We start from the raw sequence: 24,060 nt of genomic DNA on the forward strand, positions 1-24,060 counted from the left end.
GCGCACAATATCTCACTTTGGTACAGTATATACAGAGCCAGCTTCCTACAGACAGTCTGCATAGCATTTGAACAGGACTGCATGCCAGAAACAGATGCTTATAGGGTAAGTAACAACTTATTTAAAATGAACATAAGGGCTGCACTGCCCCAGAAAATTAATTGGGCCTTTCTATAGTGCATTTGTAATGTGAATGAGTAGAAGTATGATTGGGCCTTCTTATTCTTAGAAGATTCATCTGTCTGAGTAGACTTTGGCTTGAATACATATCAATGCTATATTTATGGAGACAAGATATCAAATATCTTGCACCGGTCATGGTCATATGGATTACTACTTCGCTCAAGGCATCCAAAGTGATTGAATGTGTAAACAAAACCACAAAAAAGACTTCTATGGGTGGGCACCACGCTGCAGGTGGTAACACAACTGAACAGATGTAGGGCATGTGATAGGTATCTGAAAAATGGGTGGCACTGGGTCTAGTGGGGTTAAATCTTTCTCCAGTTTAAGGATTTGGACCTGTCCAAAAAAGAATGCAAATGGTGTTTGCATTTAAAAATGCATTAAACAGCCCGCAGCCCTAAGCTATTGATTGAAAAACTTAGAAAGGGGGCTAGCACTGTAATATGTAAGGCCATTATAAAACAATGTATCGTTTAAACTACTTGATTGGATCCAAGGGCAAAGTTATTCATACACCTGGGGCTTATAGAGGCAGTAGAGTGGGAAGAGCATCACTACACCATTCAGCCCATTTTCAGGCTGAAAAATACCAGAGTGGACCACCCCAGGTCACGTCTGTATTGTATAGGGATAGTTGGGGTCTTAACCTATGTAAGGTGTGAAAGTCAGCTAGGCACATTTTAAAGCACAAGATTGGAATATGCTGTAATGTGTAACTTGTGGATAAAGTTTGAAGAGGAATTAGAGAGAGTTGGGTACTTTGAATGTGTTAAACCCATGCATGACACTGTTGGGAATAATAGTAGATCCCATACATCAAGGACCTGATGGCAGCATGTAGAGATATTACCTGAAATTGGGATAGCGACAAAACTCTTGATCTAGACACAAGAATGAGAGGCTTGGACTGGTATATGACCATGGAACATTAACTTTTTTAAGGGCATGATGCCCAAAAACATAGGAAAATATGAAGATCGTTGAGGGATTGCTAGTGCATCTACAGTCTTAAATACTGCTTGGCAGAGTCTGGGTGACATGAACTAGGAGAGGAGTTATGTCCTGTCAAAATGAAGAGGTATTGCAGTTTGGTATGCTGAAGATAATCCTTGGCTAGAAATGCTTTCAAATCTAAAGGCGTCTCATTGGCATTTGAGCTGCAGATGGGTGCATGTTATGAATCTATTTGAGGGTTTCTATGTGATCTGATGCTCATGATCCAGTACCATTCTACCTCACCTACCACACAGCGTCATCCCAGACTTAGAAAGGAAATTATAAATAGTGCACACTTTGATGTATATGTACTTGCAATGGTGTATATACACCATTAGGGTGCATATTATTTTAATGTGTATCCTAGTTTATCTGTATTAAATGTGTCTTGTTTTGTTGTAATATTTCTGTAATTGGAATGCTGGACAAATGTATTGAGTGTGGTGTGAAAGGATGTTTTAATTTAATGGAACTCTCAATTTACTGTTCATTTTGTTACCCGTTTACAGTTTTGGAAGGATATAGTTGAAGATGTTGAGGTACGGGACCTCATAGCTGAAGGAGACAATTTTCAAGGTAAGTTGAGATTAATAGTTTTCTTTGTCTCTTAAATAAAAATAAACATATCTAGCAATTTATTTTTATTTTTTTGCAGATGATGATATTACATTAGCAGGATGCACTTGGAATCCCTTATTTCATCCACCTCGGAAGCTTGGCATTAATGACATTGAAGGACAACGAGTTCTTCAAATCGCAGTCATTTTGCGAAATCTTTCCTTTGAAGAAGGGAATCTTAGACTTTTGGCAGCAAATCGCACTTGTCTTCGTTTCCTGCTGCTTTCTGCTCACAGTCATTTTATTTCTTTAAGACAGTTGGGACTTGACACACTAGGAAATATTGCAGCAGAGGTAAATAATCTTTATTATACATGCTTGTATTGTTTTATAAACCATATACATTTTAGGATGTCCTAATTATATTGTCATTTTTTTTGCTGCTGTACTCCATACGTTTAACATGTTTTCTGGCATTTTGAAGATGTAGGCTTTTATGTTTTTATAAAATTATCTAGCTTACCACCACCAGAGTGAAGACAAACTGGAGAAAATGTGAAGTAACTATTTTGCTAAATACGTCTCATGCCACTGGCATCTTATTTTAAAGAAACCTTAGTATCATACATTACTTTAAAATACATAATACAGCGATGGAAATAAAAATGGATAGAAAATAGATATAAACACTCAGTCTTCAACTGATTTACATTTTCCAAGATTCAAACTATTCTTCTGTGCACTCTACTGACCCCCCCCCCCCCCCACACTTCTTTCAGCCACTCCAAAAAATAAGACTAACAGAGGTCAAGTCATCTGCACAACTACCAAAACTGGTGCTCTTGCTTTGTCTTTAACTGTGAGGTAGCTCCTGCATCTCTTAAATTCTTTCAGGTACCTTAAGCCCGTGGCATTCTACCCTGAGCATCCGTTTATCTCACTACCCTATCCCGATCTAAATTTCAGACACATTTACTTCTTAAGGAATGGTGTCCTGAGCCTTATTTTAGCCTTGCTTCACGTGGCTCCTTTCGGTGTCCCTTCTACAAACAGGGTGCCAAAACGCCAGATGCCTCTTCCTCCTCCTACAGGCAACAACAAACATCTTCCTCCAGGGGAAACTACAGTGGTAATTACAGAGGTGGTAAATCAAAAGGTAGAGGTGGGGGTGCATCAACACGCTCTGCCCCATCCACCTCCAAGCAGTTCCTCTCTCATTCCCCTGACCTCATAAAACCTGGCAGGGGACGACTACAACATTTCTTCTCCGCCTGGAAAAACATAACCTCAGATCAGTGGATGTTTGACATTATCCAACATGGTTATTGTCTGGAGCTCACAAACACACCTCCAAACATTCCACCCTGCAGACACAATCTTTCCACAGAACAACATCTGCTGAAAAAGGAAGTGGAGGCTCTTTTACTCAAAGCCGCTATGGAGCAGGTCTGTCTACAACATCAAGGTTCATGAGTTTACTCCCTGTACTTTCTAATTCCCAAAACACATGGCTCACTAAGGCCTATATTAGATCTCAGTAACCTAAATCACTACATACTATCAGACCACTTCCATATGGTCACTCTTCAAGGCGATATTCCACCGCTTCAAATAGGCTACTTTGTTAGCACTAGACTTAAAGGACGCTTACTTCCACATTCCAATCCGCCTAGCTCATTGCAAATGCCTCAGATTTATTATAGGTGGAAAGCGTTATCAGTTAAAAGTTCTTTAATTTGTAGTCACTACTGTTTGTCAAATGTCTAGCAGTGGTAGCAGCACTCTGCGCAGACACAACTTTCATGTCTTCCCATATCTAGACACTTTGCTAATCAAGGCCAGTACTCGCCTCCTGTGTCAAGAACACATTTAAACTACTTTCCATCTCCTGCATCAACTAGGATTTACTGTCAACATGCAAAGCACACCTTCAAACATTATAGATTCAATTTGGGATTAGCATGTCCAAATTTGGCAAGAATTCAAAACATACACACACTGATACAGCAGTTTCAACACATACCAGTCAAAACAGTTAAGAGACTTTTAGGCATGATGGCATCTTGCATAGCCGTAGTACCACATGGTCGACTACATATGCACCCGCTACAAGAATATCTGGCACCAATGGTTTCAGTCATCGCTCTCTGCAGTGGTTGAACACACACAACTTGTCAAAAGGGCATCCATTCATCGACCCTGTTCCCCAGATCATACTCACAGCGGATGCATCCCTTACAGGATGAGCTGCTCAACTTCAGGATCTCACAGTTCAGGGTCTCTGGAATACCAGTCACCAGGGTCTCCACATGAACTACCTCGCGCTTCAAACTTGTTGCCTAGTATTGAAAGCATTCCTAACTCGCTTGACAGAAAAGGTTGTATTGGTCTAGATGGACAACCAGACAACCATGTACTATTTCTAAAAATAGTGCAGGGGCACTCAATCTACAGTTATTACATCAGACGATTTAGCATTAGGCAATATGTCACAACATCCATCTGCTAGCAGAACTCCTCCCAGGGATTGATAACCACTTTGCCGACTTCCTCAGCAGGATGGGGCTACAAGTCCACGAGTGTGAACTCCACCCACAAATCCTTTAACCTACTGCTGCAAGTGGGGTTTCCACAGACAGACCTATTCATAACTGCAGACAATGCAAAATGCCCAAATTTCGCCTCCAGGTTCCCGCACCCACTATCCAAAGACAGTGCTCTATGGCTGAACTGGTCAGGTATATTTGCCTGCGCTTTTACGCCTCTGCCTCTGTTTCCGTTTCGGAGACCCAGGCAAATGTTTCTCATCCTAATTCTAGTATCTCCCACTTGGGCTTGCCAACCATGGTTCACTACACTACTTGAGCTCTGTCAGTAGCTCCCCACAAGAAACCTCCCCTCAACCCGGACTTTCTCACTCAGAACCATGTAGAAATCCGGCACCCACACCCAAAGGAACTGAACCTTGCGATTTGGCTCCTGAGGTTATAGAATTTGAATACATTAATCATCCCCCTGAATATATGACCCTTCTAAACAAAGTGCGTCAACCTACTAATGAAGCATGTTAAGCAGCAAAGCGAAAGATTTGTTTTCTGCTGCCGTAATAAAAAAATTAATCCATTTGATGCAACTGTGCAAACCATTGTTATTTTCATTTGCAAACCTCAGGACTTGCTAACACTTTCATACGTCTACATTTATCTGCAGTAGTCTGCCTACCTATAAAACAGGCAACATTTGTCTTTTTTCAAAGTACCAGTTAAGGCATTCATGGAAGGCCTTAAATGAGTGATTCCACCTGCACAAGCATGGAATCTCAATATAGTGCTTACCAGACTTATGGGCCCACCATTATAACCATTGCACAACTCTTGTCTTGGAAGGTTTCCTTTTTAGTAGCTCTTACTTCACTTAGACGCGTCAGTGAGACCCAGGCTTTAACCTTGGAAGAGCCTTGCTTCCAACTACACAAAGATAGGGTAGTTCTTAGAACCATCCCAAAATTTCTTCCAAAGCTTTCCTCCTCAGTCAGATGAATTACCTGTTTTCTTTCCACAACCAGATTCAGTTGTAGAAATGGCTCTTCAAACCCTAGGTCTCAAAACCGCTCTAATGTATTATATTGACTGAACTAAAAAGTTGTGTAAAACTAAATAATTCTTAGCTTTTTTACCCCCTCACAGAGGAAAGTCCATATCTAAAACCGGCATTTCTAGGTGGATAATCAAATGCGTTGAGACATGTTACGTCAAAGCTAAACAAACTTTGCCTACACCACCTAGCGCGAACTTTACCTGTAAAATAGGGGCTTTCATGGCCTTTCTAGGCAATATCCCATTAGCTAAGATTTGTAAATCAGCTACATGGTCTACACCACACACTTTCACTAAACATTATTGTGTGCATGTTTTAGCACACCAACAAGCCAAAGCAGGACAGGCATTTCTGCGTACCCTTTCAAACTGCACCGCTTTTGGAGAGGGAATGCTTTAGAGTCTATGAAGAACATTTGTATCTACAGCCACACAGCATTAAATGGATTGTTACTTACCCTGTAAGCATCTATTCATGGTATGTAGTGCTGTAGATTCCCATTGGCCAGCCCTCCTCCCCAGATTCCTGTGGCTGTTGCAGTACCTATACCAGGGGTCTCCAACCAGTAGCTCGGAGCTACTGTAGGTCTCCAGCTACCTCTGAGTAGCTCACCTGTGTGCAGTCCAGCTTATTAAGAAAGCTTTTACTTGGTTAAATTATAATGCATATAAAAAATTGAAATTATACAGCACTAATATTAGTAACTGTCAATGCATTTCATTGAACATAAGTAGCTCTCAGTACAGAAAAGGTTGGTAACCCCTGACCTATACACTATTTAATTTGCATGGACATCCTTTTACTGATATTTAATTCACTCCATACTCACCCGCCTGCGGGGAAACAATGCAACAGTGGAGCCGATGCCCATGCACACTATACCAGGAGAAGTCACTTTGTCTTGTGACTCGAAAGACTTCTTCGACGAAAAACAACTTGCACACATCCATACTCAACACAAGATGGTGGAAGTATGCAGAGCATGTGAATCTACAGGACTACATGCCACAAACAGGTGCTTACAGGTAAGTAACACAATCCTTTTCTAATAATGAACTTTCAGTTTAGATAGGTGTTGGGGCATCCATTTCCATTGCGTGCAATTCTTTTACTACCCAACAAAGCCTATTTTTTTGTTACTGTTGCAGGATTAAGGTGTGGACACAGGCAGATCCTCTGACCCTACTTTTCCATTTGCATCTCACTGTGCATGTTAACATTGCTGAATTGAAATCTGATTAATCAGGAATCATTTGCACTCCCCCTTTTTCTTATAGTATTGATGCAGTTAGCCGCTTTATTCTCTAGTTGTACTCACACCCAGGTTCACGTTCCCCAACACTACCTGCAAATCACTCTACACCACAAAGGAAGGGACCCCATTCTCTCCAGTGGTGGTAGTGCTTTGAGCTGTACAGTGTTCAAAATCATTAGGAAGCTGTAGGAAAGAATTCACTGACCGCTTACAGGCCTCCAAGGTATAAATCCTATCCTTCATTTGCCCTGGGCATTTTGTAGACCTGCTTCGAAATCTTTTACAGCTTAATCTGTCCTAATGCCTAACTTAAATTTGATGCCTTCAGGGCCCTTTTTCCTCTTGTATTATTTATATTTGTGACATCTTCCCAGACTTAATTGGACCTTCTAACTTTTCTCCAGGTCGTTGCAGGAAACAATCTGCTTTGGTTGTAACTAAATCTAAGGTGCTGCCAGTTTTGTGGTATGCAGGGAATTAGTCACAGTTGAGGGGACAGTGGGTGTGGTGTATAATAAATCAGTTTCAGTATCCCTTACCTCTTCTGGTATCATTTAGCTTTTGGATTGTTCATCCCTGACCACGGTCCCCACCACTTCCTGCATCTCAATGTGCACCAAAAAGGAATGGACACCATTCACTGCAGGGCCCCGAACCTCTCCAGCTAGTTTCCGAATTCTCTATTTAAATTCTGTTGGCGTTTATGTTTGAGCTGCACTGCTTTTAAAGTCACTAAGAAATTGTGGGGAATACTCCCCTGAACACTTGCAGCCTTCATTCGCTCTTGGGAATTCTGTAGACCTGCTCCGAAACCTACTAAATCTGTCACTTTTGTACCCTTCAGTCTTTTCTGTCCTCCAATGGATATCCTAATGCTTAAACTTAAGTAATGCCTTTAGTACCATTTTTTCCCACTCATCTATGGGACATCTTCCCTCACCATACTGGACTCCAACCTACTGCTATATCTTTATATAGTAACGTACTTTTGCAGCATGAACTCTTACAGATTCACATGCAATTAATTATTCCACCATCTAGTGATTGGATCCAGAATTGTATCTTTTTACTTTAGGTGTCCACTATAGGCAGAGTGTTCTTGACTCAATATGAAGTCATTCATAAGCTCTTAATGCCTCAATAAGTGACTCCCATTCTTTTTTTTTCCGCTGGCAGATTCTGAAGTAGAACAGAGAATTCTGATGGTTTTCACAGAAAACTAACCTAAAGACTGGAGATTGGAGTGCGACGTTGACTAATCTGTTTTATTTCCTATGGTCTTTGACTAGATCAGCAAATTGTTTTAGGCGGGGGTGGGGTGTGCTTGGTATCTGTGTCTCTTTACTACCATTTTGAGAATACTTCATTGAAATTCTGCAATGACAGTTTTGTGCTAATAGTGAGCATCCAGTGTGCATGCTTTGCTTACTGAGAGATCAAGGCTCAAAGTTGCATTTCTTGTGCCGCAAAGGGTAACACTCTTGGGGAAATTGGAGATACCAAAGAAGCACCGGTTTCAAAACTCAAAAAGCATGACCCATCAATGTCTGAAGTGAACTTTTCTGAAGATGAGGATTTAGAGACAGCAGATGATGCCTAGAGGGGAACATGATTTGGAATCTGTTGAAAAGATACACACACATACTGTGGATGTCACCGACTCGCTCCCTGAGAAAGTAGTAAAGAAAACACTAAGATTCAATGTCCTCGATGCTTCAAGGATATCTTCCTTTGGAGCTGAAACATGAAACATCCAAAAGTAAAGACCGAATTTCCATATCAAAACACTCCCCAGTTGGAAAACCAGTAAATTCATTTGCGTAAAAAGCAACATGATAGCAATAGGAACAAATCAAAAGACATCAAACCAATCATAATTAGATTTGCTAACCAGCTCCTGCGACTGTTGGAGAACATTTCATAGGCTGTCAATGTTGTAAAACCCACAGAAGGCTATCAACCTAAAAGAGCATTAACAGACTATCAAACAATGAGGCTATTCTGATAAAATCAGCTTAACAGGGTGAACTGATGGTAGTCCAGGATAAGGACTCTTAGTAACAGGACTAAGAGAGGCGAATGTCAGAGAGCAATAGTTGTTTCAAATTGCCTGGGAATCTGATGGCAGTAGTAATCAGGGAAATTAGTATTACCAGATGAAGCTAAGACAATTGACTGGATCTTTGAAGAGAAGGGTACAGTTCTGATAATTAACAATTCTAAGAGTGCTGTATCTCTACCTCCTGCCCAAGATCCATAAAACTAGGGCTCTGAAATCTGTTGAATCAGTGATCAGTTGTCCCTTAAAACCTTTGACTCAGTTTGTCATCTTCTTGCAAACTGTAGTACAGAAGAGGCTGACATTCCTAAGACAGTAAGGAGACCCAGAATATTTTACAGGCCCAGAATATTTTAAAGGACCTAGATTACAACATGGAGAGTCATTTTCTAATTACAGTGGATGTCTAAGCATTGTATACCAGTATTCCTCAAGAAGATACCATAAGAACAGAATAGGAAATACTCTATAAATCTGCTTGGGAATGACATCATCCTAGATTGTTAATCATTGAATGTATCAGATATAGACACTTGCACAGATTTGTTTTTTTAATATGAAAATGACTACTTTCTACAGATTGATGGAGCAATCATGAGATGCGTGTCTGTACCAAGTCTGACATACCTGTCTGTATAGAATTTTGAGACTACTACAGTGCACTTACCGCATATTTCAAGCTCATCAGACTGTTCAAAATGATGCATAGAAGATGTACTTATCATCTAGGAGGGAGAGGAAGGCATGACACATGAATTCTTAGCATGGCTTAGCAATCAAGATAAACGTCTGTTTCACTATGCCAGGAAAACCAATATTTCTTGAATTTAAGGGTCATGGTCAGAGGTGGGACAGTTGCTACTACTACCTAAATAAAACAGCCCACACAGAACAGAATTTGCCTTTGAGCTTTGAAAGGCATCATCCACGGTCACCATTACAAAACCTGGTGGAACAGTTTGAGAATTAGAAGGAACTGTGGGACCTACCAAGCTTTGATATGGAGGTCATGAAACTTAGTGATGAATTAAATAGGGGTAGCCTAAGAGAATAGTCATAAGCACTAGAAAAGGGGACACAGAAGAATGGAAGGCGTCTTAGAAACATTTGTAAAAAAAATACCTACTACTTGCATGGCATGCACACTTGCAGTTGAACTTGATGTCCTTGACCATACCACTATGTCATTCTAGAATAGAACAAGTGGTCTTTGAGCACCCATTACCATACGCTACTTAATACACACCAGTTCCAATATGGCCACCATAGAAACTTCACTCAAAACGCATCTTTAATAGCTTGTAGCTAATATTAGATGAGTAAGCATTAATAATGGGATATTCTCTACAGAACTCTATAACCTTACTCATACCACTTTGTATTTTCACAAAAATACAAGTCCTTTATTGGGTCTCGCCTGAGCCAGCGCATGCGCTGCTCTGCAAGACATTTAGTAAGCGGGGTTTCAAAGGGCTACCCCATGCTTTTGATGGCCTAGCGCTTGCGTTCACGCGCGAGCACCCGCCAGCTTTCTGGAACGCGATCAGTTTCACTTTTGCGTTTCACTTTTGCGCGCGCACACAACTCCTGTTCTCGGCCGCACGTCATTACCGGCTTGTTTTTAACAAATAAATTGAGCGTGCAGCAGCGGCGAGGGCAGGCTGCATTCTCATCTCAGGTTACTTGTTAAGTAGGTGGGCTTTCAATCTGCAGTGGGCATGTTGTGTAACATGTTGGCTTGATCCCAAATTGCATGTATCGCAGTATAGATACGGAGTGCCTTCCCTAAGCCTTTAACTTTGTTTCATCCATCGACAAAGAGTGTAGAAATCATGTATAGAATCTCAGCCAGTGGTTTTAGTCTGTTATGCGAACAGTTTAGACGCTTTATACAGATACGTAGTCTCCTAACGTATCTCTGAGTGGTCTCAAGCAGGGGTCTGTGTTATACCCCTAGGCGTATCAGTTGTACACTACTTATGATGATGTAATTTAGAATTGATTTTGACAGGTGGCCACTCCCCTCTGGATTGCATTTCTATATTTGAATTAGTTTTTTACAGCCTTATAATGTTTGATAAGAACGGTGTCTTTGTCATATATACGTTAATGGTAATTTAATTAAATCAAGTGCATAAAATGATAATTTAATCAAGTGTATTAAAGGATAACATTGTATCAAGGCATGTGAAGTGAGTGAGATCAGATGTAAAAAATGTCAAACTGCGCGATCAGAATTTTACATTTCTGTTGCTGTGGATGTGAGACTTATTAAGTACTATTTGTGGGGTGTAGCGTAGAATCACAGTAATATTATGACATTGTTGAAAAGAATGATAATAGGATCGTTGTGCTTATAAATCACAGTATTGTTGTCGGTCATAAAATCATACAGAAACTACAACCAGGTCTTAAACTAGTTACACAGTGAGGTAGTTAAAATGAAATACAGTTGTAACAATTATCACACAGTTAATATTACAGAATTTCTATAATCCTACTCAAAAGTACCTGGTTATTTTAAGTAGAGATAAAATGAGGTAGTTGCACAAAAACAAGGAATCATAGTTTTTGTTAACTAGTAACAACTACAGATTTCAGTAACACATTTGTTTGCAGCAATGAAAACAAAATACCCATTGAATCAGTTTGATAAGAAACCAAAGTAAAATGCTAAGTAGACAAACGAGGCAGGCTCTTGAATGCCTTTCTCTATCTTAGCGGTAGTGCTCTGTGGTGGTTTATGGGCTCATGAGTATTGAGGGTAATTTGAGGGGCATGTGCAAGTGTTTTTTGAGGCTCGTAGAAAAATAGTGCTGCAGGGGCTGAAGGGATATCATAAGGGGCGAAAGCGTTGCTTTTTAAATATTCTAAGTGGATTCTATGCCCTCCTTGTCCCAGCACAGATGGTGGAATGTTCAGCTTCTCTAAGCTCTGAATGAAGGAGTCTCAATTAATATGCCCTTTCTTATCATCAGAAGTGTGTGTTTGTATTGATCCTTTGACAAAGTCATACAGGTTTGAACCATGTATCACACTGAATACACAAGCTCGCCCTTCTCATTCTAGAAAGCTAGGTCTTGTTGTTGAATTTTACTTGGGAGTATTTCATCATTCTTTTTGTATAAGGGTTAACAATGTCCATTATTTCATGAGCTAGATCAGGGGTTTTTAGGTCTCGCCTGAGCCATCCTACCCTCTTGTTGTTCTGTTCTAGATCACCTCCTTGCCTCTCTTCCTCTACTAGCCATTCATTTCCTCTATCTTGTTGTTCTGCTCTCTATTCCTCACTTTATTCTCATCCTCTTCTATCACACTCTTCTTTCTTTGCCCTCTTCAGCATTATCTCCCATTCTGCTCTTCTTTCGAGTTCTCATTGCTGTCTTCCACCTTCCACCTTCCACCTTCTCCCTAACTCGCTATGTTGTAGCTATTATCAGCTCTATGATTGATCCATTGAACATCTAATTTGCGTTAGTGTGTTATCCACATGACCGTTGTCTCACTGCAGTTCTTTTAGCGCTCTCATACCTTACGATGTGCATCACTGTATAAAGCTGTTAAATAATTAATATTTAATTATCCTATAATGTCTGAGCTACAGGCTCACATATTACATGCTGGGAACCTCCTCTGCGGCTGAGAGATGGTCCAGATATTTGTCCTTTTTTTTTACTGAAAGTAAATGAAAGCAACATTCTTTGGAGGTAGCCTTTTGATTGCTATGTGTTCGCTTCAGACCAAGAATGCACTGAATGCAGATCTACTAACCGCCATTCCTCTACAGAACATCCGATAGACCACTGCACTTGACTCCCACACATTCATTCAGATTGAAAACAAGCATAGGCATAGCCAATAGGTCTCGTCTTTGGGACCTTATAAGTATTTAGTTATGCAGCACAATATCCTTGGTGCAACAACATCAACTGTTGCATGGCTAAACACTTATAAGGTCCCAAAGGCGAGACCTAGTGGCTATGCCAGTGCTTGTGAATATTAGCACCACAGGCCGCTAAACACAAACTAATTTGAATGTAGCTGCCACAGAAGCCATAGACAAAGAGATGCCTGTGGGTTGTGTTACCCACAGGGAGTGACGCTCTGCCGAACTATAGTTCAAAAAGAACAATTGATGGATGGAATGCTGCCTGGCCAGGTCCTCCCTGGAACGGAAACAAGCATCCTGGGATTGGTTTCAGGGTTTCACCCCTCATCAGCAAGGCTAGCTTGATCCAGTGGCATGCAGAGCACAGGACCCACGTATGGGCATACCCGTCCCACTCGGGTGACAAATGCTAAAACAACAAATGATGGATGGAATGCTGAACAATGTCAAGCATTCACTCCCAGCACAGTGAGCAAAAGAACGATGGATTTAACCCAGATGTCTTGACTGGGGGTGAATGTTTGATTTATTCAGCATTCAGGAACTGGAAGAGTCTCTAGCCTATGATTTTTCTTAAACCGGACTCCGCCTCAAATTGAAGCGGAGATTGGGGAGAGACCCTCTAGGTATGGATTTCAGAGAACAACAATTTAACAGTTGAGAAGTGGTGACTGAGCTCTATACTTGTTATGGTGTACTCTAGCCCTTACACGTGTATGGTAACTACTCAACAGGCCAGCATAACTGATAGTATATTGAAGATGCATGAAGGCACACACGTTTTGGGAAAACTATCCAGCAGTAGGAAACAGTGAATAAAGTAGAAAATAGTTTGACCTTGCATAGATTAGGGCCTGAACATCCATTTTCGGTTGCACACTACTACGGGATCTGGTGCTACATTGCTGCTGGGCTCATAGCTCTGCCAGCAATGGTAATGACATGATAGTGGTGGATTAAGGTGTCACTGGATACTAAACAATGACACTTGAATTATGGCCGCCCTACTTTAATCTTATACGTACTCATTTTGAAGACTTGTATAACAAATTAATGCAACATGCAGCATCAGAGGAAAATTGTGCCACCAGGTTTACCTAAAATAGGATGAAGTAGCGTTAGACGACAAGATGAAAGCCTCACTGCTGCAGAGTTCTTGCAGTGAACACACTCACACACTTGCTACAGTATATGTATTTTGTAACATTGTGATTATATTATATGGAACCAGCGCCGCATGGCCCTGGATGGGTCCAGAGGTCACGTTGTCAGGCCCTCCGGCGCAACACAGATACTACAGCTAGGTGAGAGTCGTGGACACAGCGTGCACAGTTAGACGTGGAGTGACCTTAGTATATTGGTAAGTCAATGTTTTGCAAACAGTCTTTCTTTTTTTCAAGGTTCTTATTGAGTTAGAATCCACAAATAGGTTTAGTAATTTACCTTTTCTCCCTTACACTTAGGATTAGAAAGAGGCTGAGATAGAGAAGGGTAGACTCATTCTGCAGAAAGCCCAGGGGTATGTTAGGATACACCGATAAGGCTGAAACATGGTAAGTAAAGGAGCAACCCTAATAGTTAATCTCCCACATTCCCTAGCACTTGCTTATAATTTTGTATAGGACAGATGAGCGTAAAAATAAAATCTGATTCTTCTGCCCAAATACAATTTTTAAAGTCTTCTTCCCACAAAACACAGATACCTCCAGGAATACATTTTTTAACGAGTTCCGCATATGCCACCTCGCTCTAGAATGGTGCTGTGATGAAACGTCTCCCCCAGTGCGAGTAAGGGAAACATCCCTTTATTTACATTCTTTAAAAGGCATATGTTACTTCAGCACAACAGGATTGTCTGCACAGGAAAAATAAATAGGCGTAAGTAATTTATAATATTGATAATTTCCTTAACTGTTAAAAGAGAACCTTCCAGCTTTTGTGTAGAGATTCAGGTTTCATATTGGAGTTGGGGCATGTGACCGGCTCTTTACCCTTTTCTTGGTAACAGTGTGATTTCATAGCGAGTCATATGATTCCACCTATGGTCAATGCCCAGAGTAAACACTTTGAAAAACAAGATACAGCTCTGGACCCACCCACTAGATGGACTAATAATGCAAAGCTCGTGAATAGAATTGCATGACGCAAAACTATTGTTAAAGGAAAGTAAACCATTTCTTTATATATAAAGTGCTTTTATTCGGAGCAGATAGAATTCATCAGCATTCTAGTCCCGAATGGGTCAGTACCCAGCCTGACGTGTTTCGACCGCGTTTCCTCGGTCTTGAGATATATATATATATATATATATATATATATATATATTCACTTAAAAAACCATAGGTTCACACACGTTATAGTTAGGAATTGGCATTTAAAAAACCTTGCAAATTCGCTTAAACCATAGGTTTCACACAGGTTATAGTTAGGTGGGCATTTCACTCGTAAAAAAAAAATGAAATTCCCTCGTTATAGTTAGTTCAGTTAACTATAACTCGTGCGCCCGCAATCCACTGCTCATGACGTCACATATTACATCACTCATGACATGGTCAGTGGCATCACTCATGACATCACTGATGACATCATCCTTGTGATAGAGTGGCGGTCGCGCGAGTTATAGTTATCTGAACTAACTATAACGGGGGAATTTCATTGTTTTTTACGAGTGAAATGTCCACCTAACTATAACCTGTGTGAAACCTATGGTTTTTTAAGTGAATTTGCAAGGTTTTTTAAATGCTAATTCCTAACTATAATGTGTGTGAAACCTATGGTTTTTTAAGTCATTTTGTACGGTTTTTTAAATGCTAAGTTATGTATTTATTAATATATATATTTTTTAAGGTTTTTCACCGTGTGCGCGCGTTGGGCGCACGGTGCGCGCACCACGCGATTTAAAAAAAAAAATGTTTTTTTCACCCTTGGGGGTCCTTCTGTGACCCCCTGACTAAGGCTAGGGGGTCAGAAACTCTCTTCCCTGCCCCCTTTTCACGTTTTCCACCTTTTTTCCACCTTTTTTCCACCTTTCCTTATCACTGCGACAGACAAAATGGCGGCCGACACTTCCTGATTTCGACCGATTCGAATGTTGACTGACATCAAACAACCAATCAGAATTATGCTCGCGCACGTTAGGGTGCGCGCACGGTGCGCGCATATAGATATGTATATGCTTTTAAATGCAATTTTCTCAGGAAATACTGAACAGATTGACTCCAGATATGCAAAAGGCACTTCCCTGACCTGAGGACTACCCCTTTGCCAAATTTCAAGTAATTCTGTTCAGCCGTTCGGGCTGTACCTTCGACTAAAGGTCCTATGGGAAAATGCATGGGGAAAACGCGTTTTGAGACTCCCCTTTTTTCTTGGCCCCCGCTTGACGAATGACCCCGAGACTTTCAGGGTAGGAGCTGAGCAGAGCGCCCCATTAGTTTTGAAAATTTTGCGAGGATTCGTCAACCGGCGCCAAAGTTATTCAAAATAGAATTTTCAGATTTCCTATGGAAACACGGTCCTAACTATAACTATCTACTGGCAACCGCCAGTAGATAATAACTATAACCTACTGGCAGTCGCCAGTATTTAGTTATAGTTAAGACCTATTTTCCATAGGAAATCCGCAACATTCTATTTGGAATAACGTTGGCACCGATTGACGAATCTTAATGAAATTTTCCAAACGTTTGGCCAGCCCCGGTCCGCTCCTATCCTGAAAATTTCACAGTGATTCATCAAACGGGGGCTGAGAAAAAAGGGGGGTCCCAAAACGCATTTTCCCTATGCATTTTCTCATAGGACCTGTTGACGCAGCTACAGCCCGAACTGCTGAACGGAATTACAACAAATTTGGCAAAGTGGTAGTCCTCAGTTCAGACTCGTGCCTTTTGCTTAAATGGTGTAAATCCGTTCAGTAGTTCCTGAGAAAATTAGAGTTAAAAAGATAGATATATCTGGGCGGAGCCTAACCTCACATCTCGTGAGATCTGATTGGCTGTCAGTACTTCATCCAAGAAGTGTTGGCAGCCATCTTGGGACCAATATACACGATAGCACCTCATTAAAAAGCATTGCAGTTAATAGGAGGTTTAAGACTTTAGTTACATTATAAATCATTTGTTGATGGTACCATACTCATTTTAGGAATTGCGGTGTGTTCTAAGGTGATTTTACCATGTGAAAAAGCCTTCTGCTGGGATATCATGAATCATGTTTGAGAGAACTATTTTCTCATGCTTTTCCCACAGAGGTTTGGAAGGTGATCTATAAGCTAAACTGAGAGCCTATTTTCTGTTAATTCACCTTATCTTTCTCAGTCATGTGAGAATGAAGTCTGACATTCTCAGTAAAACATGTACATCCAACAAGGGCTGAGACTGTCAGTTGATTCCTTTGTGTTCTACTGCAGCTTCCCAGAGTGTTCTAAAGAACAACTAGAGAGCTAACAGTCCTATTTATGACAAACGTATTGCACACCTGAAGCCATCTTGGTTGGAATAAAGTGGTAACTCTTAAAACATTTAATTTAAAAAGGAACAAAATTAGGGGGTTCATTTTGCCATAGAAAGTATGATTAGTGCTGCTGAAAGAAAAATTTGGGCACATTTTGAGTGACTTCTAAAATTCTCTTCTATTTCATTAAAACATTCTGACATGCAGACTGTAACATGCACTTTCAATACCAGCAGCAGAATTCCGTGGTGAGCTGTAGCTTTACTATAGTGATCTAATGAGCAACTAGAGTGCTAACATTCAGAATTTATGGCAAATGTGTGACATATCTGAATACCTTCTTGATGGAATCAAAGTAAAAAACTGAAAGCATTTCCTACTGAGGAGACTGCAGTAAATGAGGAAATTAGGAAACTTCATAACAAATAAATCTCCCAAGATGGCCACCAGAGACAAAAGAGCCCAAATGCAGCACAAATATCACCCAGATGTAGCCCAATGACAGAAGTGTGCAAAACACTTATTTTCGAGGCATACGAGCTGCAGATTACACACTTTTGCATAGATCGCCATCTGGTGTTGGGCCCGAATGTTTGCAGTTTGTTTTTCCTCTTGGAAAGTCTTTGGAAGTCACAAGGTCGATGACTCCTCCTTTGGATCGTATTGCGCATGGGCTTCGGCTCCATCCTCAGATTGTTTTTTTTTTTCCGCCATCGGGCTCGGATGTAATCTTCGCGCTCCGGTTCCGATCATTTTCCAGTTCGACGATCGAAGCCGAATCCTCACCTGAAATCGCGGTATTTTTTTGATCGCGATCTCCTCAATCAACGCACCTTCTCATCAGCAAATCTTCGGTTCCAGTCGTCGACGGCGGCTTTCGGGCCTACCCAAGCTCCGGTCCCGGCTGATGGAAAGAACTCCATTCAAGAAGTGCCCTCGATGTGGGTCCAAATTCCCCCACACCGATCTTCATGAGGTATGCAACCTCTGCCTCTCCCCTGAACAAGAGGCTCGGAACTGTCCGGCCGGTAAATCTTTCAGATCGAAAAAGACTATTCGGGACCGAAGAGCCAGAAGAAACATGGCACACTCCTCGACATCCGTTCCAGTCGATATCTTCGGAGACGACATCGAAGATCCGGGACAGCAGCGCACCGAAGAGGACCTCGTCAGTGCGTCCGAGGCCGATGAGTCAGATGTGGAAGACATCATTCCGGCGCAGCGGGTCGGGAGTACTATACCCCCCCCCCCACACCCGCGCCAACACCCAAAAAGGCTTCAGTCATGCCTTCGCCTCCGGGCCTAAGCAAGACCAGAGACACTGCTTCACACACCCCACCTTGAAGAAGCCAAGTAAGCCTTCCGGCAGCTTGGGCTCCAGCCAGCCTGCCAGCGGTGCCGAGAAACACACTTCGGCACCGAAAAAGAAATCGGCCTCTACCTCGACACCGAGCTCCGCTCCGAAGCCCTCGGGGTCGAAACCCAGCGTTTCCGTACCGATGCCATCTTCGGTACCTACCAAACCCCATAAGGCCCTTGGCACCGACACTTCCAAGCCGAAGCCCATCTCGGCGCCGACCAAGAAATCGGAGGTTCCCAAGCCCAGTGCTAAGCAAACTGGCACCGACAAGCCTAAAAAGTAATCGGCCCCGAAGCCTTCGGCGCCAACTGACCAAACACTGTCACAGGAACTATTTACACCGGATCCCTTGCAGAAAACTCTCACCAGGGATCCAAAGACAGGACATCTGGCACTCTCTTCCAAAAAGAGACATTTGGACAAACCGGCTCCGTCTCCACCTCCAAAGAGGAAGGACTCTGCTACCTCTCCTTTCAGGATACCTTCCCCACCTCCTCCACCCTCTTCACCTCCGCCCCCTCCGCCTTCTCCGCCCCCTCCTCCTTCTCCACCCCCACCTCATCGCTCTCCGACCCCGTCTCCAGACGATGATGATCAGGGGACCCATATCACGATATAGGGGATGTGCCCCAAGACCCCACCCCTACAGGATCCCCAGACCCATGGGACTACAATAACCCAGATATCCCCGACGTCCCACAAGATGACTTTTACCCTTCCAGGCCATCTCCACCGGAAGACTCATTAGGGTTCCACCATCTACTTCAAAGGGCGGCACACTATCACGGGGTAGAGTTGCACACTGACCCAGTGGAGGAGGATTTCCTCCGACACATTTGATACCACACATAGGTCTACCTCCATACTACCTATGCTTAAGGGGGTGGTAAAGCATGCGCCAGAGGTTTTTAAAGACCCAGTTAGGGCCAGGGTCATTAACCCACGCATAGACAAAAAATACAAAGCTGCCCCCACAGATCCCGCCTATATCAAAGGGCCAGCGCCACTAGATTCCCTAGTGGTTTCCACTGCACGAAAAAGGTCAAATTCCCAGGCGTCAGGTGAAGCACCACCACCTGACAAAGAGTCAAAGCTACTGGACGTATCAGGAAAGCGCACTGCGTCACAGGCAGCCAATATATGGCGTATCTCCAACACCCAAGCGCTATTGGCCAGATATGATAGGGCACATTATGATGAATTAGAAAACATAATGCACCAGCTCCCTGAAAAATATAAAACTGGGGCCAATGAATTAATTCAAGAGGGTAAGACAATCACTAACACCTCTATACGCTATGCCTTAGATGCAGCAGACACAGCCTCCAGGGCCATTAATACTAGCGTCGTCCTCCGTCGCCATGCTTGGCTAAGAATATCAGGATTTAAACCAGAGGTACAAGCCTCCATCCTTAATCATCCCTTTGACCAGGAACACCTATTCGGCCCAAAGGTAGATGAGGCCCTCGAAACAATGAAGTCCATGGGAGCCCTACAGTCACACCCTCCTAGGCGCTCTTTTAGCTGCTCTTCCTTTCGGAGTACATCTAGAGACTACTCCTCAGATAACGCGTGCACTTCCTACAAATCCCCCACTCAGTCCACCTTCACAAGGGGTTATCAAAGAGGCGGCTATAGGGGCAACAACAATAAAGGCAGAGGCAAAACAAATACCGCCCACTCTGCCACACCGCCTACCCAATGACTCCCCCCCCCCCCCCCCTCCCTCCAGACCATCCCACTCCGGTCGGGGGCAGACTTCAAAATTTCCTTCATGTCTGGGAGACCATCACCTCAGACAAATGGGTGACCCAAATTATTCGGTCAGGATACTGCCTGGAATTAAAATCTACCCCCCAAACATTCCACCCAGGCAACGCCCAATGTCACAAGAACATTCCACATTACTAAAGCAGGAGGTAACCTCCCTCCTACAAAAACAAGCAATAGAACACGTTCCCGTCAATTTACAAAATTTAGGGGTCTACTCCCTATATTTTCTAATACCAAAAAGGGACGAGACTCTACGACCTATTCTAGATCTCCGGCCCCTAAACACATACATACACTCAGACCATTTTCACATGGTAACGCTTCAGCAGGTGCTTCCGCTCCTCTCCCAGAACGACTTTCTCACCACACTGGAATTGAAAGACGCATTCCAGTACACCATGCTCACAGAAAGTACCTCAGATTTGTAGTGGACAGACAACACTACCAGTTCAAGGTGCTCCCATTCAGAGTCACAAAAGCACCACGGGTATTCACCAAGTGCCTAGCGGTAGTGGCGGCACACCTCAGAAGACAACACATTCACGTCTTCCCATACATGTGCGACTGGCTGATAAAAGCCACTTCATACAACCAATGTGTACACCACACCGCCACCACAATCCAACTACTTCACCAACTAGGCTTCACGGTGAACCACCAAAGTCCCAGCTAACACCATCCCACATAATTTAATACCTCGGTGCCACCATAGACACCTCAAAAGCAATAGCCTACCCCAATCCGGCCAGGATTGAAAGCATTCAGGCTTTGCGACAAAAATTCGTACTTCAACACTCCCTTCCAGCAAGAGTGTTTATGCAACTGATAGGGATGGTGGCCTCTTGCATTTTCATAGTGAATCACGCAAGACTCCAGATGCGTCCACTCCAAGAGTGCTTAGCGCGCCAATGGAACCAGGACCAGGGGCAACTGACAGATCTGGTGTTGGTAGACGGTCGTACCCATCGCTCTCTGCAGTGGTGGAACACCACAAACCTTTCCAAAGGTCGACCGTTCCTGGACCCGGTTCCCCAAATAATACTAACAACGGACGCATCGCTCTCCGGCTGGGGATCTCACCTATTACACATCACAGTGCAGGGCACATGGACGCCTCAACAAAAGTTACTCCATAACAACCATCTGGAGTTACTAGCAAACTTTCTAGCCCTAAAATCCTTTCAACCACGGATTTCAGGCAAGGCAGTCCTCATTCGCACAGACAACATGACGGCCATGTATTATATTCAAAAACAAGGCAGCACACACTCTCCACAGCTCTCTCAATTAGCACAGAGCATATGGAGATGGGCAATTCCACACAAAATCTTTCTCCTAGCCCAAAATGTCCCAGGAGTCCAAAACACCATGGCAGATCTGCTCAGCAGACAGACGCAACAGATCCACGAGTGGGGAACTTCACCCGCAGGTTCTTCACCCATTCTTTCAAATGTGGGGGCATCCACAGATAGACCTCTTCGCCACCCACGAAAAAAAAAAATGCCCAAGCTTCGCCGCCAGATACCCACACTCATTGTCCAAAGGAAATGCGATATGGATGAACTGGTCAGGGAAATTTGCGTACGCTTTTCCACCTCTCCCACTCATTCCATTAGTGGTGTGAAAGCTACAACAGCATTCCCTCACACTGATCCTAGTAGCTCCAACATGGGCCAGACAACCGTGGTACACCACGCTGCTGGAACTCTCGGTAGTACTACACCTCTCACCATGCCTCCTAACCCAGAACCATGGAGAGATCATGCACCCGGACCCAGCTCAGCTCAACCTTGCTATCTGGCTCCTGAAATCCTAGAATTCGGATACCTAAACCTTCCCCCTGACTGTATGAACGTCATCAGAGAAGCTAGACGCCCTACCACTAGAGCCTGCTACGCTGCTAAGTGGAAAAGATTTGTTGTTTATTGCCATAACACAATCAATCCTCTAGACGTGTCTATACAACACATCATATGCTACTTACTCCACCTACAAAGGTGTAATCTAGCCCATACCTCCATTCGGCTACACCTCGCAGCAATTGCAGTTTACCTACAAAACAGGCAGCACCTTTCACTTTTCAGAGTACCTGCCATTAAAGCCTTCATGGAAGGCCTCAAAAGAATAATTCGCCCCAGAGTACCACCCTCACCTGTGTGGAACTTAAATATCGTTCTCAAAAGGCTGATGGGGCCTCCCTTCGAACCTTTGCATAAATGCAGACTGCAATTCCTCACATGGAAAACAGCTTTCCTTGTAGCCATCACTTCCCTTAGAAGGGTCAGTGAGATACAAGCACTTACCATACAAGAACCTTCTCTTCAAATGCACCAGAACAAGGATGTTCTCCGTACCAACCCAAAATTCCTACCTAAATTCATTTCCCCATTTCACCTAAACCAATCTGTAGAATTACCAGTATTTTTCTCGCAACCTCAGACTGTTGCAGAAAGGGCTCTGCACACGCTAGATGTCAAACAAGCTTTACTTTACTATATCCAAAGAACACAACCTTTCCGAAAGACCAAACAACTGTTAGTCTCTTTCTCTCCACCACACAAGGGCAACCCCATCTCAAAATCAGGGATAGCTAGGTGGATTGTAAAATGCATCCAGATTTGCCACCACAAAGCAAAACGAACGCTATCCGTTCCCCCTACAGCCCATTCTACACTGAAGATAGGGGCTTCCATGGCTTTTCTAGGGAACATCCCATTAGATGATATCTGCAAAGCAGCTACATGGTCAACACCGCACACTTTCACTAAACACTATTGTGTAGATGTGCAAACCAAGCAACAAGCTAGTGTGGGCCAGGCTGTACTAAAAAAATTATTTCAAACCACTGCAACAGATACCGGTGGTCGCCGCTAAGGTTGGGAACTGCAATATAGTTTATGCAAAAGTGTGTAATCTGCAGCTCATATGCCTCGAACGGAATATGCTACTTACCAGTATGCATCTGTTTTTGGCATGTAGAGCTGCAGATCTACACACGCCCACCCGCCTCCCCGGCTACCTGTATCTGTTCCAGCCTCTCTTATTTATATACAACACACATGGGTTTCTTCACTGTTGTTACTACGCTCCATCTTTCCCTGCTGGCTTAAAACAATCTGAGGATGGAGCCGAAGCCCATGCGCAATACGAACCAAAGGAGGAGTCACCGACCTCGTGACTTCCAAAGACTTTCCAAGAGGAAAAACAAACTGCAAACATCCGGGCCCAACACCAGATGGCGATCAATGCAAAAGTGTGTAGATCTGCAGCTCTACATGCCAAGAACAGATGCATACTGGTAAGTAGCATATTCCTTTTTGTGTATTTGCAGTTTTATATAGTGCAGACTTGTCAGGTATTGGAGTGCTTTACATGAGCATTGGTTACATCACACAAGATCAAATTCATTTTGGTTGTAGACATGGGGAAATTAAGTGATTTGACCAGAATCACAGAATGTTGAGCTGAAGTAACCAGCTCCAACCTGGTTCCCCAGTTGCAAAGTCTGCAGCCCTGGAAGTAACACCACATCCTCTCCCCTAAGTGCAACATTTAATCAAGTGGTCAACTGGATAAAAAAACATAAAGATTACAAATAATTTAAAAGTTCTTTGTTGCTATTAGAAAACTCAGAAAATATGTCCTCATTTTAATTTTTTAGAGCACTAACCATAATTTTGATGCAAATAAGACCCTCTCATATATGTAATTTCTAAAGGAAATGCTCTAGGTATTACAGTTTTGATTACATCAAGATGACATCAGGCGTTCCACACTTTTGTAATAAAAAAAGAATGTTAGCAATCTAGTTATTCATTAGGATACTGTTGAGAGGCCAGGGGCACGGACTCTGAAAATTGAAGGCAGGTAGGAGAGTGCAGAGGCAACAATTTGACCACACTGGGCAGGAAGGGCAGTGGCAGCACAACAGACTA

At 42.8% G+C, this 24,060-nt stretch overlaps 1 protein-coding gene across 1 annotated transcript in view; it reads left to right on the top strand.

Annotated features, from left to right (window-relative positions):
* The window catches only part of ARID2 (AT-rich interaction domain 2), a 1,055,333-nt gene that overhangs the window by 411,735 nt on the left and 619,538 nt on the right, over positions 1-24,060 (top strand). Inside the window, exons 7-8 of the mRNA XM_085653362.1 lie at positions 1,692-1,758; positions 1,838-2,094. Of these exons, the coding sequence (XP_085509488.1) occupies positions 1,692-1,758; positions 1,838-2,094 (324 nt within the window). The remainder of the gene's footprint in view (positions 1-1,691; positions 1,759-1,837; positions 2,095-24,060) is intronic.

The sequence above is a fragment of the Triturus cristatus genome, chromosome 4_1, assembly GCF_964204655.1.
Source record: "Triturus cristatus chromosome 4_1, aTriCri1.1, whole genome shotgun sequence".
In the NCBI taxonomy this organism is placed as follows: Eukaryota; Metazoa; Chordata; class Amphibia; order Caudata; family Salamandridae; genus Triturus; species Triturus cristatus.